The sequence below is a fragment of the Stegodyphus dumicola genome, chromosome 1 (genome assembly GCF_044657685.1).
Source record: "Stegodyphus dumicola isolate Sdum_Otavi_A_Nest chromosome 1, ASM4465768v1".
NCBI lineage: Eukaryota > Metazoa > Arthropoda > Arachnida > Araneae > Eresidae > Stegodyphus > Stegodyphus dumicola.
The window spans coordinates 11,475,568-11,489,726 of record NC_140768.1 but is presented as its reverse complement, the minus strand read 5'-3'; the positions used below and the strand labels follow the sequence as shown (position 1 = coordinate 11,489,726).

Below are 14,159 nucleotides of genomic sequence, written 5' to 3'. Positions count from 1 at the left end.
GTAGAGTTGATGCATGTCTCTCTATTGAATCTTAATTCGGGAGCCCAGGGGAATGTGGGGAGCACAGATGGGACGATAACCGGTGCAATGAACACAGGAAAAGGGCATTTTTCCCCCCACGTCATAATGTCTTTATATTTCCTATTCGGAAACACTTCAAAACATAACGCAAGCACCTATTAACTGAGATTTAGTTAGTCCTCGTTGAAAAAATACGGCAGGAATAGAAGTGGGAAAAAAAAAAGAAAGAAAGAAAAATAAATAAACGAAGGATACAGTAAATGAAAACTTGGTAAGATAAGTACACAATTTTTTCCACTTGATCATTTTTAAACAATTGCAGGATATTATCATTTAACATGAGCTGATAAAAAAAAAAGAGAGAGAGAGAGAATAACAGACAGAGACATCAACTGAAATCTTCGTTTCATTCTCTGAGCAAAATTTTTAATGTACGGCTAAAACTTGCTCCAGAACCAATTCAAGATGGCTCCTATAGAAAGGATTTGTAACCAAACGTATCAAAATTATCGCGGTTTCACAAACATGAAAAATACAGCTGAAATGTTCGTACAGTCAAGTTATATCGATGCAGGAACAATATGCAATGTCCTCGTCGGGATACGGACCTCACAAATATGCGTCGGACGTGCTTTTAGTTACACCATGAAGGTTGGTTTGTTTTGGTTTAGGTTTATTTGATTACGGCAAAGCCTCGAGGGCTATTTGCCTAAGGGAAGGGATGCCTTCGTGGAGGACATTCTAAGGAAAACTGACTCGTTTATATGTTAAACATGGGCAAAACCACGAAAACGCCCAGGCAGCCAGGCATTTCGCGGAATTCAAACCCCGGAATGAACTACCAGTGTTCACCGACTTTACTGCTCAGCCACTGATGGCCCTACCCCACGAAGGCACACGGAAAATAGACCACCCAACATCATAATCTTGGGCCATTTCGGCCTCCAAAGGGTTAAAGCTCTTCTTTCGCAAGGTTGTAAAGAGCTTTTAAAACGAGCGATTTGTCAGTCTGCGCGGTTCATTTGCGTTGTGGTAATGTAAGGTAAACAGAAAAGCTGATAAACTCAAAATTCAGACATTTCCAGAGCAAATTAATGTTAATTTATTAACTCCAAATGTTAATTTTAATAAAAAGCGTACTAACTTTTTTCTATAAATCGGCCGCATTTTGTTAAATAAAAAGCAGCTTTTAAATACTGCAAAAAGCAGAAACCTACATACAATAAAACGAAAATAAGGTCTAACGAAAGACACAAACTCTATTTTATGCACATCTACATTACTTACGCGTTGTTATCTGGAATCTAATATTAGTTAAACTCATCCTTGCATTAAAGTGACACACAAACTTGTTTTTCCTACACGATCATATGTCCCAGTAAACAAATCAGTTTCTCGGCAACTCATAGCGCATGAAGTAAATAAAAATCTCCAATAAAACAATCAGAAGCATCAGCACACACATACACACGGAGAAAAAAAAATTCTCTGAAAAACAACAAAATGAAAAAATATGTTTAAAAAAAAATAAAGCGAATAGTAAGCGAGCGTCAACCGAGGCATAATATTCGATGAGTATCATTTTCAAGCTGCAGAGTCTCCCCTTCAAGGTCTACTGCATCCAGAGATTGACATCAGATCACTTCAGTCGGAACAGGAGGTAGTATCCACCAACTTTCGCCATTTTTATTTTTCATCCCCACAGGTACGTCGTACGATATTTCCAATAACGGTAGATTGAGTTATTCTATACATAATTGTGCCTACGATTGCTTCTGGGAGGTCGGCACCGCCCAAAGCGAATCTGTTTGCACCTCTGGAGTCAAAAACTGAGATGATCGTGTTCGTTGTAGGATAAGATAAATATCAAGAGAACTTGTACATTTCCTAGATCTTATAAATATTTTCTTGTTTATACTAATATACAAGTTGAAATTCGATTCTGGAAGCATGAAGAATACGGTGAAACACATGTAATGTTTACAGTCTTGTAATGGAAGTACAGTTTTTTTTTCGCTAAATCGAAAAATGGCGAAAAGCGTCTACGTCAAGATGCCGAAGCATAAATAGTACCGAAAGGGCTATTGGTCTCGAAACGGGATTTCGCACTTAAACGAGATTATCTCGGTTAACCCTTTGCGGCACAGTGTGTCCGGTCTGGACACACCTAAAAATTTCCTTCTGTAGGCACAGAAAAATTGAAAGAAAAAGGATTTATAGGTTACTATAGGTTACTCTGAACCTTCTTTATTTATAGCAGATGGCAGCTCAAAACAAACAAGTCCCTATATTTTAGCCATGCTTAGTTTTTTAAGACCCTCATTTTTCAAAGAAATCTTCCAGATTTTTTTTTTTAGGTTATAAAAGTAATTGTCCGAAAAGAAATTTCGATGTTATTTTTTTGGCTGTATGCTAATCTCCGTATTCTATATTAGTTTTAAATTTTTGCCTTGAAATCTTGCCTAGAATCAAACGGCGAAAGCTAGGTGTGCACAGACCGGGCTCACCGATTATCTAGGACAACTGAGAGCCTGATTCTTTGTTTCTCCGCATCTCATCGGTCAGTTCATCGACAACAATGCTCGTCCGTAGGCCCCGAGGCGCGTAAGCATATGCCCTGAACAAGTGGTAAACTTGGTGCCCCGGTGCTTAGTTCCCAAGCGAACTTGGTACTCATTTTATCGACCCACTCAAGGGATAAAAAGCTGAGTTACCCTTGTCCAGCCCGGGGATCGAACCCCGGATCTGTGGTGTTGCTGCGCGATGCGGTAGCCATTGCACCACCGGGCTTCAATATTGACTCTATCGCCTAAAATTTTTATGTCACTTCGTTTTGTTGTTGTTTCTATGGAAAATAAGAGCTGCAGACTAGCTGCAGAAACACAAGAAACGGTAAAGTCTATAGGACTACATGCAGACCAATGTATTTTAGCTTAATAGTTCCTAAAGGAGTCGAAAAAAGGAACTTCAAGGTTAAAGAGAAAGAATGAGCTATGGTGGGACAAGTACATGTACAAGTAGAAGTGGGCGCGGCACCAGAATTTAACCAATGGCCGCGCAAATATAATCCTACCGCACTGATTGTGTAGCTCCACCCCCAATTTTTATGGAGAACGGCCCGAGGGATGGATACGAGGATCCTTCTACCCTTTTTCCCAACCATAAATATTTTCGAGAGGACTTCCGGCTCGCCAGTATTTTAAGTGCTTCCATGCTGCACAGACGTTATAAAATCTCAAGCCTTTTCCGGGATTCGAGCTCGGGAACAACGATACAACTCGTGTTCGAATCAGAGAACGCACGAACGAAAGTAAAAGGCGTATTCCGTTACATGATCGTACGGTCTAATAGCGACGTCATTTCAAAATAACTCCAAATCGATTTAAATTCACTTTATAATGCATGATTTAGATTACTGAACTATTTATAATGTGATATTGATGCAAAATGAACCCAAAAGAGGAGGGGGAATGAGGTCACAAAAATAGGCGTAATTGTTAAATTCCCCAAATCATAACTCAGTTTGCAGAATCATTAGCTTTTTTTTGGAAGCAGAAGAGTTGAAAAATGAGCAACGCCTTCGCCGGGAAATGAACCACGGACGTCTGGAATACGCGCCCAGCGTGCTGACCACTGCACTGCGAAGGCATGCTAAGAAGGCGGGAGAAATACCTTGTATGTTTTCCCGTTGTTAACAATGGAAAACCGAGTTATAATTTGGGGTTACCAGTAACTCAGTTTACAGTTAATTCACAGTAACTCAGTTTTCCCATTGTTAAAACAATGGATGATCGCTAACTCGTGTATGATTGAAACCACAATTCTTGTGCACTTATAAGCCGTAATTAAGAAAAATACATTCACAAAACAGATTTTTTTCGGCCATAGACTGAAGCAGATTAAATAATAGGTTTCGTTATTGGAATATGGCAAACCTCACGAGGGCTATCTGCCTAGGACCTCCATCCTAAGGACAAACCAAGCGGAGTAATGCCAAAGACGAAAATTTGAGAGAACCTGGCCGAGCAGATATTTGTACCTTAGAAAAGGATGCTTTCGTGGAGGTCCTTCTAAGTGAAAATTGGCTCGTATTCACGTTACGCATATGGAAAACCACGAAAACCAACCATGCACCCAACCCGTTAACCCCGGACGAAATACCAAGATTCGGCGATCTTAACCCCTCGGTCACTGCGGGGATCGATTGAATAACAGTATCAAATTTTGAAACAGGAGAGAGATTTTCAGGACAGGCGAATGGTATGATACATGAATACTGGAAAATCTGATGAAAGATTCCAAAACTTTATGCATTATTATTTCTAATATCAGCAGAAAATCAATCGGAGAATTCTGAAGAACAACAACCTGTGTATCATATCTAGATTTTCCCTCGAGCCTTAGTCAACATCTTTTCCGGAAATTTTTTAATGAGTTCGGAAAACTCATCTATCGGATAAACGAGGTTTACTGTACATAAAATCCCTCCTGTAACAGATGTTTTTTCCCCTTAATTTTAAAAATAATTGAATGCTGCGAGTAAAAAGCTAAATTTTCCTTCAACGAAACATCAACCTGATTCGTTTATCTCCTTTCTCCTACAAAACGTTCGGAAAAGCCTCCTTTAAAAAGATGCTTGTCAAACAAATGGCAGTCGTGACCACTCGACAACGGCATAAACCGATTAACAAGCGTCGAGAAAACTCTGGCCTCCAGTGATAATTAGGCCTCTGTCCTCAAAAGTCGAGAATAATACTTCCTAGCTGGCGACACTCCCTTCACCCGCTTCTGCCACGTTGTTCGGAGGAAAAAGAAAACAGTGGAAGCCTTTCAAATAAAAGCGTGCCCACGCATGCTACGTTCTCCAACAATGTTATCCTCTGTTGCCTTAGGAATGGAGTTTCATGTGTTCGGTTGTTCTTGGCCATCCTCTGTTCTTGTTGGTGTTTTAATTACCCGAAGCGGCCCATTAGAAGGACAGCTAATAAGCTTAATTATCGGCAGGAGAACGAAGAGCATTTGTGATAACTTCATAACGGTTGGAAGTATATGCGATGCTATATGCAATAAGGAATTGGGATGAACATCAGCTCCCGGATGGGAATCCATAACAGACTGAGCGCATGCGTAAAAACGACACGTTGATTTCATGCAACAGCCCCTAGAACTTCAGTGACTTTTACACATGAATTAAACAATAAAGCACCTATACCGACAGATGCGATGCAGCACGCAAAGGAATCTTTAAAATAAAAAAAAAAAAAAAAAAAAAAAAAAAATTAAGAAAAATGTTTTTAAAATTATTTTTAAAAAATCGAAAGATTTTTCAGATTACGCCCAAAGAGGCTTCTTTTTTTTTTTATTTTTTTTTTAACGTTTTGTGTGTTAGCTTTATTTATTAAATATCATATTCTTCGCACTTAAATCATAAAATTCAATTACAAGGAAATGCCACAAAATCATTTAAAAGGAGCATATCTTTAGAATTTCCAATACACAGTCACGCGCGCTGGACATAATTTTTTTTTTTTTTTTTTTTTTTCCCGTACGCGTACAGTGTTGCCATTGCTCGCTTTGAAATCTTTGCGTTTGTTAATCGGAAATTCGTTAAAGTTTTACAAGATATGTAATCGATAATAACAGAAACTCCAGATTTCAAATTTGGGCTTCCCCATTCCCATAAGGATTACGTCATTCAAAATTCGATGGCTCTATGTACCGTTGTTTTATCATAATGCGAGAAATATCCATACATTTATGCAGATTTCTCATTATTTAATTTCTTCCAATATAATGCAGGACTCTAACATTGGGTGGCAACAGTTTGAAAAGTGAAATGGACATTTATAGTAAACTAACACAAAATCGCAAAACGAAAAACCATAGTCCTTCAGGGACAAAGCCCCTTTAGACTTTGGGGGGGGGGGGAAATCGAAATTCAAAATCACAAACGTTTTTAATATACGACTTCCATTGTCGACCCTAAAACAGAGCTCTGAAGAGTAAAAAACGATTTACATATAAACATATAATTTTTCGCCTGCGTTGATAAAATGCGAAATTCTATTGTAAAAGAACGCAAAAAGAATTCTTTTGCGTTTGAACAATGATCTCATTACGGAGACATGCCTGGTCACGTTTGTAAGGACAAACATCACTTCTGGTACTGAACAATGGAAAGTCACATTTTTTTGTCCGAACTCCGATCGGTTAAAGTAATCAAAGTTTGCACTGCCCGAAATCTGAAGTGCTTCGACTTCCTCTACCCACAACAAACTTACATCTACGAATAAAGATATGAAAATTTTGATCAGGAATGTGAACTTAAAATCGAGAGTTTAACTTTTAGCTCAGCTTCTCTAAACATGGGGTAACACTAGGTTTTGTTAAACTCACTGCACATGCGTACTGTAGTTTAACAAGATATGAAATCGATACGCTGTTCGCACATTTTTAGACGATTTGAATTGTATTTACAGAAATATTTTACCTGAAATTTTTGTGCTTTAAATGTTCTAATTGATAAGCTTTATTCTTCACTATCTTTGAACACCGTAATTTCCACGACATAAAGCCTTTTGCAGTATCGGAAGAGGTATTTTATTCCATTTCTCTTGAACAGCTTTCCAAAGTCCAAGGACGGTTGTAGGTCGACGTCTTAAAAATTTTAATACTATGCATTTCACATCGTTTGAATAATGAATCAGGAATATTTCTCATCGGAAAGATGAAAAACATATCCTTCAATCCAAAGCTTATTTACACACGACATTTTGAAAGAAGAATAAATATATTAGTAGTAGTAAAAGTAGCAGACGATGCAAATAACAAGCTGTTGCCAAAAACACTTTTTCGAAAACATTTGCTTTTTTTAAATTCTTTATCGAAATCATTCTAAAAAAATGTGTAAACACCCTCTCTAGTACATTATACATATATAAAATAAATTAACTGCACATGGTTTCTAAATGAAAACTTTCCACTGGACTGATTTCTGCTTGCTTTTCTCCGAAACAGCAATTTACTATAACAACAGTTTTAAAGCCGATATCAAATTTGATTTCTGTTCCTTATTTCCACAGTCGAATACTGCATTTCTATTAATAAAAGGCGGCCATCTAACTTTTGGAAATTAAATCGGCTATAAAAAAAACTAATGAATATTGTTTCAAAATTATGACTTTATTAGAAAGACTGAACATTTTCATTTAAGAATGAAACACAACATCATTCAAATGACTACCACGGCTGGCTTGACATTACCCCATCCGATAAACCCAATGTTTCAGTACATTTTCGATTGTTTTGGTTCCAATCCCATGAATAGCAATTTCGATTTCGTGACAAGACATCAATCGTCTCTGGGTGAATCTTATCCATAAGGGTTCACCCCTCCCCCCCAAAAAAAATCTGAAAGGTTTCAGATTTTAAATTATGTCCAAAGGGGCGTTTTTTTAACGTTTTAGTGTTACCTTTATTTATTAAATATCATGTTCTTCGCATTTAAACCATACAATTCAGTTCAATAGCATTTTCGCAAAATAATTTTTAAATGAGCATAGTTTTAGAATTTCCGAGGCAGATAAAGAGATTCCTCCCCTAGAGTGTTTCCATTGCTCGCTTTTAAATCGTTTAAAGTTTTACAAAATACGAAACCGATTTTAAAACAAATTCCAAATTTCAAATTTGGTCTTCCACATGCCCGAATTCGGTGAAGAATTACGTCATTAAAAATTCGATGGTTCTATGTGCCGTTGTTTTATCACAGTGCGGGAAATATCCATACATTTATGCAGATTTTTCGTTATTTAATTTCTTCAAATATAATGCAAGACTCTAAGATTTGGTAGCAACGGTTTGAAAAGTGATTCGCCGTTTATAGTGATTCAACACAAAATCGCAAAACGAAAACAAAAGTCCTTCAAGGACACTCTGACCTTTTTTTTTTTTTTTTTTTTCTTTTTATTCGGAACCCTTAGGGATAAGTGTTACGCTAACCTATGAGGTATATCTCCCACTTTCCTAGCGTGCCCTCGTGGTGTAGTGGTTCTGCACGCTGGGCTGGTATTTCAGAAGTCCTTGTTCGATTCCCGGCGAAGGAGTTTGCTAATTTTTCATCTTGCCTGCTTCCAAAAAATTCTAATGTCTCTACAGACCACCCAGAGACGATTGATGCCTTAAAACACGAAGTCGAAGTTGCCATTCATGCGATTGGAGCTCAAAAAATCGAAAATGTACTGAAAAATTGGTTTGATTGTTTGCGGTAATGTCAAGTCAGCCGTGGCAGTCATTTGAATGGTGTTGTGTTTCATTCTTCAATGAAAATGTCAATCTTCCTAATACAGTCATAATTTTGAAAACATTTATATATATGTTACCGTGAAAGACCGAAATTGGAGAATGTCGACTTTCACCGGAGAATATCAACATTCACCAAATACGTTCGGTGAAAGAGCGAATATTGCACTACATTCTTGTATATTCGGACCTTCACCGGTGTATGTCGCCAATCACAGATAAGCTCTGGTGAAAGTCGAAAAGAGAGGTCATAAAGTGCCATAATAGTTTAAGTTGTTGCAATAAATAAGATTTGACTCGCATAATTTAGTAAGTTTTTTATGACTGTTATTTTATTTTCTCATTTAGAACTTACTGTATAATTAAGTAAGTTTTTAACTTCTATTATTTTCCTTTCTCATTTTGAATGTATTGTGTGTTTTAGGTTCTCATGTTCTTAAGTTCTTATTTCAAGTCTCGAGTACGTTTATTCGCGACTGAATGACGGAGAAGAAAATATAATATTGTTATATGTTCAACATTCACCATTAGTGCATGGTGAATGTCGACATTGACCGGTTAAGTCAGAAATAAGAGTATTTGGAAAATATTTCGAACATACACCAAGAGACTATGTGAATGTTGACATTCACCGGTGAAAGTCGACATTCTCCAGATTTCGGTGTTTCACCGTAACATTTATAGCCGATTTAAATTCCAAAAATTAGAGGGTTCACCCTGTGTAAGCGGCAAAGCTGAAAACGAAAGCGGCTACATTCTCATTCAACACTCCTTAAACTACCATTATCGAATACTTGAAAGATACAACGAAAACGGAGTAAGGAGGCGTGAAAAACCAAATGGCCACATACGACGTTTCAAGATTAATCATGTGATAAAAAAACATATAAAAAAAAAAAAAAAAGAAATAGAAGAAGAAGATAGCTTATGGGAGACTTGGAGGAAAACGCTCTTGGCTACGGAAAAGGAACGATTAAAAAAAATCAGTATCACTAGGAAAGAAAACATGCATCGATTATTTAAAAAAACATTCTCTATACGACCGATCTCGGTGGCATCCGGAGTGCCAATTAACAATATCCGGTCACAGACTGTCCTGAACTACTTGACCCTCAAGTTTAAATGAATCATTTTTAACACTCGTGATATTAGATTAGGCATTAATCCGCTGAGCAATGTCTAATTCCGGACAAGTGCTTTGAGTATATTTTCTCTAATGCTGGATAACGAAGCTCTAAGTTTTATTTACAAACTTCATCTGAGGAAGGAAGGACGTGACTCATTATATACGTATTCATATTTTATTACGTTTCATTGGCACCGAGTTTCATATACTGACGACTTTCTATAAGAAAATCGATTAAATGGTTGCATGTACTTCGATAAAGAATTAAGTTATACACTTCTTAACTAGAGGGGTGTTGGAACCCCAAAATCTTCAAAAAATTGTGATTTCGGATTTTTGCATTTTCAAATTCTCTACACTTTTATCTTTCTAAAAATACCATTCGTTAATCTCTATGAAAATTAGAACAGTAAAAAAATCTAGTTTTAATTTGTCATCTACTGCTTGGATCAATGAGGATTTTTACATAAAAACGCGTTTTTCTCCAAACGTGATTTTTTTATACTCGATGTACTTTTTCTCAGGAACTAGTGCTCACAGGTATCTAAACTTTTTATGGCTTATTTATTAGGTTCCCTAATATTTATTGAAATGAGCTTTTTGTAATAAACTTGAAATAATTTTTTTTATAATTTTTTTGTGCGAGAAAAGTGATAAATTTTACTATGCCTAACAAAATATTCTGTAATTTACTCTAAAATTCAAAATGCTTCAAAAGCTCACTTCAGTATAATCAGATAGGTATACTTTAATTACAGAAAAAATTTCAAGCTTGTATCTACAGCAGATTTTGAGAAAAGATACATCGAAAATGGCCAATCTAACATTGTTGGTATACGGGTTTCTGATACCCCTTAAGTTATACACTTCTTAACTACGATAAAGAATTAGTTATACACTTCTTAACTACGATAAAGAAGCTTAACTACGCACACTTCTTAACTACGAACTTCTTAACTAACGATAGAGAATATTAAGTTATACACATCTTTTGCTGTATTTCATTTAAACTTATTTCCTCGAATTTCATTACAGAAATTCTTTCAATTTCATTCTTTCAATTAATTCAGTTCTCACTTCTCGGTAAAGCAAAAATACATAAAAACTCAAAACATCTTCCTTAAAAAACTGTAAAATACAGGAAAACATAAAACACCAAATACAGTCAAAACAGTTTTTAAAAAAAAAGTACAATTAAAATTAAAATTTCCACGCAAAAATAAGCAATATAGCCAACGACCAAGAAGGCAGACTTTTCCCGTGCGCAAAATTGAAAGTTTACTTCTGGTTTCACTCGGCAGAAAGACACTGAATGTGCAAAAGCTGACATAATTCACTATTCAACTAAGTTTGAAATGTAAACAAATGGCAGTTCATCAGGCTTCACTCGCCACTTAAAGTTTTAAATTGTTAATAATTCTACAACTATTGCATGCAGATTAATAAAAGGCATAAAAGCTTTAACCGGAACATAAAAACCACATAATTCAATCACTTTTAAAGCAAAAAATGAACAATTTACTAACATATAAGAATAAAAAAATGAGCTCACCGAGCCGGGTGACAGAGTAGCAATAAATATAAAAACTCATAAAAAGAGATACATGCGTTTGGTGGGGCCGACTGTAACTAAAAAGGGAGGTGCACAACTACATGTTATAGCAGTGCCATATACAAAATTTCAAAGTTCTACGGGTATTCGCTTTTGCTTTATTCTGTCCGTGAACAGACGTCAGACAAAAAAATCCTTCAAGTGGATTCTGATACCCCCAAAATTTTCCGGTTTACAGTAGTTTCTTTACTTCGTACAAGGAAGTAAAAACATTGTAACGCTACTTAAAATGATTCATTGTTCGTCTACCAACGTATTCGCAAGTTCTGAAACATCATTAACATTCATAGATAATACACGATTATACTTGATATTATATTATAAGATTAACAAAATATCCATAATTATAGCAGCAACAAATTCATCGAGACTTCATTTAAATGCATTATCAGTCAAAGCTGGGAACACGCACACAAACTAAAATGAACAAAGCAATAATTTTAGTTGCAAAATCTTTGAATTTTAAGAAATTACCTTGGGTACGCGAGGGTTTTTGCTGGCCATGTTCATTTCGAAGCTTTTCAGGGATGAAAAGTAATTTCTAGCATCCAAATTCTGGTCACTGTAAAATTCAACATCCATTTTCTTCACCCTGAAAGGAAAAATATACATATATATACATATTTATTAATGCAAGATTTATATGAAACATCTGGAAGTTAAAAAATAAAAAGCTGACGTTCGTTTTTGGTAAATTAACAAATCGCATTTTTTTTAGCAAGCAGACATCAATTGAAGTACTATGGTATCAATACCGAAGGGTCCAGAAACTAATCAAATGATAAGAAAATTAATATTCAACTATTAAACATTTAACTATTAGTACCATTTTTCACATATTTCTACCGAAACGGTAAAGCAACTTTTGAATTACATGCCCTAGAAATTATACGAATTCAATTGAATCAATTTCTTAAGAATTCACGAAAATAAATATTAAAAAAAAATAATTTACTAATCTGAAATGGTGCTACTAAATTCAAAAACAAAAAAATTCTAAACAGTAACTTCAAAATACAGACAAGATTTAAAAAAAAAAAAAAAAAAAAAAAAAGACTATCAAAGCAGCATCAACAAATAAATAAATAAATAAGTAAATAAATTCAGATTTTATATTATGCTCGAAAGGGCTCTTTTTTAACGTTTTGTGTGTTACCTTTATTTATTAAATATCATGTTCTTCGCACCTAAACCATAAAATTCAGCTCAATAGCAATTTCGCAAAATAATTTTAAAAGAAGCATATCTTTAGAATTTCCGATACAATCTCGCACGCTGGAGGTCTCTTTTTTTTTTTTTTTTTTTTTTTTCCCCATAAAGTGTTGCCATTGATCGTTTTGAAATCACTGAGTTTGTTAATCAAAATTTCGTGTTAAAGTTTTACAAAATATGAAACCGATGGTAAAACAAATTCCAAATTTGGGCTTCCAAATGCCTATATTCGGCGAAAGATTATATTCAAAATTGGATGGCTCTAGGTACCGTTGTTTTATCACAATGCGAGAAACAAACATACATTCATGCAGATTCTTCATTATTTAATTTCTTTAAATATAACACAAGGCGACAATTTTTGGTGGCAACAATCTGAAAAGTGAAACTTAAAGATTTCGACGCTTAAAGACTTCGACACTTAAAGATTTCGACGCAAAATGGCAAAACGAAATTGATAGCCCTTCTGGCCTTTCATAAGCTGATCATTGAAACCAATCACCGCTTTCCACGGTCAGACAGGGTTCTACGATATCGATAAAACGACAACTTCTCAAGGAATAATCGATAACTCACGGAATTAAAATATCAATAAAAAAGGCGAAACTAAATCCCTTTTTGGTAGAAATAACATAGTTTTCTACGCAAAAGCGAGTTTATTCTACGATAGTCGAGGAGTAATAGAACAGAAAAAGGGGCAGGGTAGGGAAGAAAAACAAACATACGATCATAGTCAGTGCACCTGCTTTAGAGAAATAAAAGCGGGTAAATTTTATTGACCTAAAGTCAGACAACATAGGATGGGCGAAGGATCTTTTCTGAACATTTATATTTCGTTCGAGGAAAGTTCAATGTCCAGTTGAATAACAGCCGAGTCAAGCAAAGGGGAACAAACAATGAAACAGAAGAGTCAGAAAATTCGTCAAAACTATTGACATCTTTTTGACAGGTAAAAACTTAATGACAAAAATACTACAACCAGAAAAATCAAATCAGCGAATTTTCAGTTTTGTTTTATTTATTTTACCTAAGATCATAGTTTGCTTGCTCTATTCAAGACGGAAGAAATAGATTGTCAACAAACTATCAATTTCATGGCAAGGTAAAAAAAAACTATTGTATTGCCAAGCAAATTATACACTGCAAAATTTAATAATATGAATTTTAGAAGTTCATCAAGACATATATACAGCTTTTTTTTCCCCAGTTTTTGCTACTATTACTAACAACAATAATAGTAATACAATCTTCATACTGCTAAAGTTTTGAAGATCAAATACTGCAATTCTCATAGAACAGTAACATTTCCCGCTAAGTTTAGGAAGAAAAATATTATTTAAAAAATGAAAAAAATCTGAAAGCTTTCAGTTTTTATGTTACGCCCTATGGATCATTTCTTTAAGGTTTTGTGTGTTACCTTTATTTATGAAATATCATGTTCTTCGCACTTAAATCACATAAAATTTAATTCGACAGCAATGTCACAAAATATTTAAAAACAGCACAGCTTTAGAATTTCCGTTAAACAGCCTCGCGCACTTGAGATAAATTTACCGTTGTTTTTTCACAATGAGAGAAACATGTACACATTCATGAAACTTCTTCATTATTTAATATCTTTAAATATAATACAGGGCGATAATATTTCGTGGCAACAGTTTGAAATGTGAATCAACGCAGAAAGTTGAAATGACGCAAAATGCCGTTTTGAGACTAAAAGCCTTTTGGGTCTAACGTCCTTTTGGGCAAATAAGAAAAGGGAACTTTTATATATATTTAATTTCCATTCCATACTGTAAATGAAACTAAAATTTACAAATTTGTACACAATAGTCAGACACACACACTAGTACACAATAATTTGTACACAAATAAAGTATATTTGCTATC

General features: G+C 35.1%; 1 protein-coding gene across 1 annotated transcript in view; it reads right to left on the bottom strand.

Annotated features, from left to right (window-relative positions):
- Positions 1-14,159, bottom strand: part of LOC118188262 (protein C-ets-1-like) — a 144,436-nt gene that overhangs the window by 110,840 nt on the left and 19,437 nt on the right. The window contains exon 2 of the mRNA XM_035358659.2: positions 11,532-11,649. Coding sequence (XP_035214550.1) covers positions 11,532-11,639 — 108 coding nt within the window. The 5' untranslated portion in view covers positions 11,640-11,649. The remainder of the gene's footprint in view (positions 1-11,531; positions 11,650-14,159) is intronic.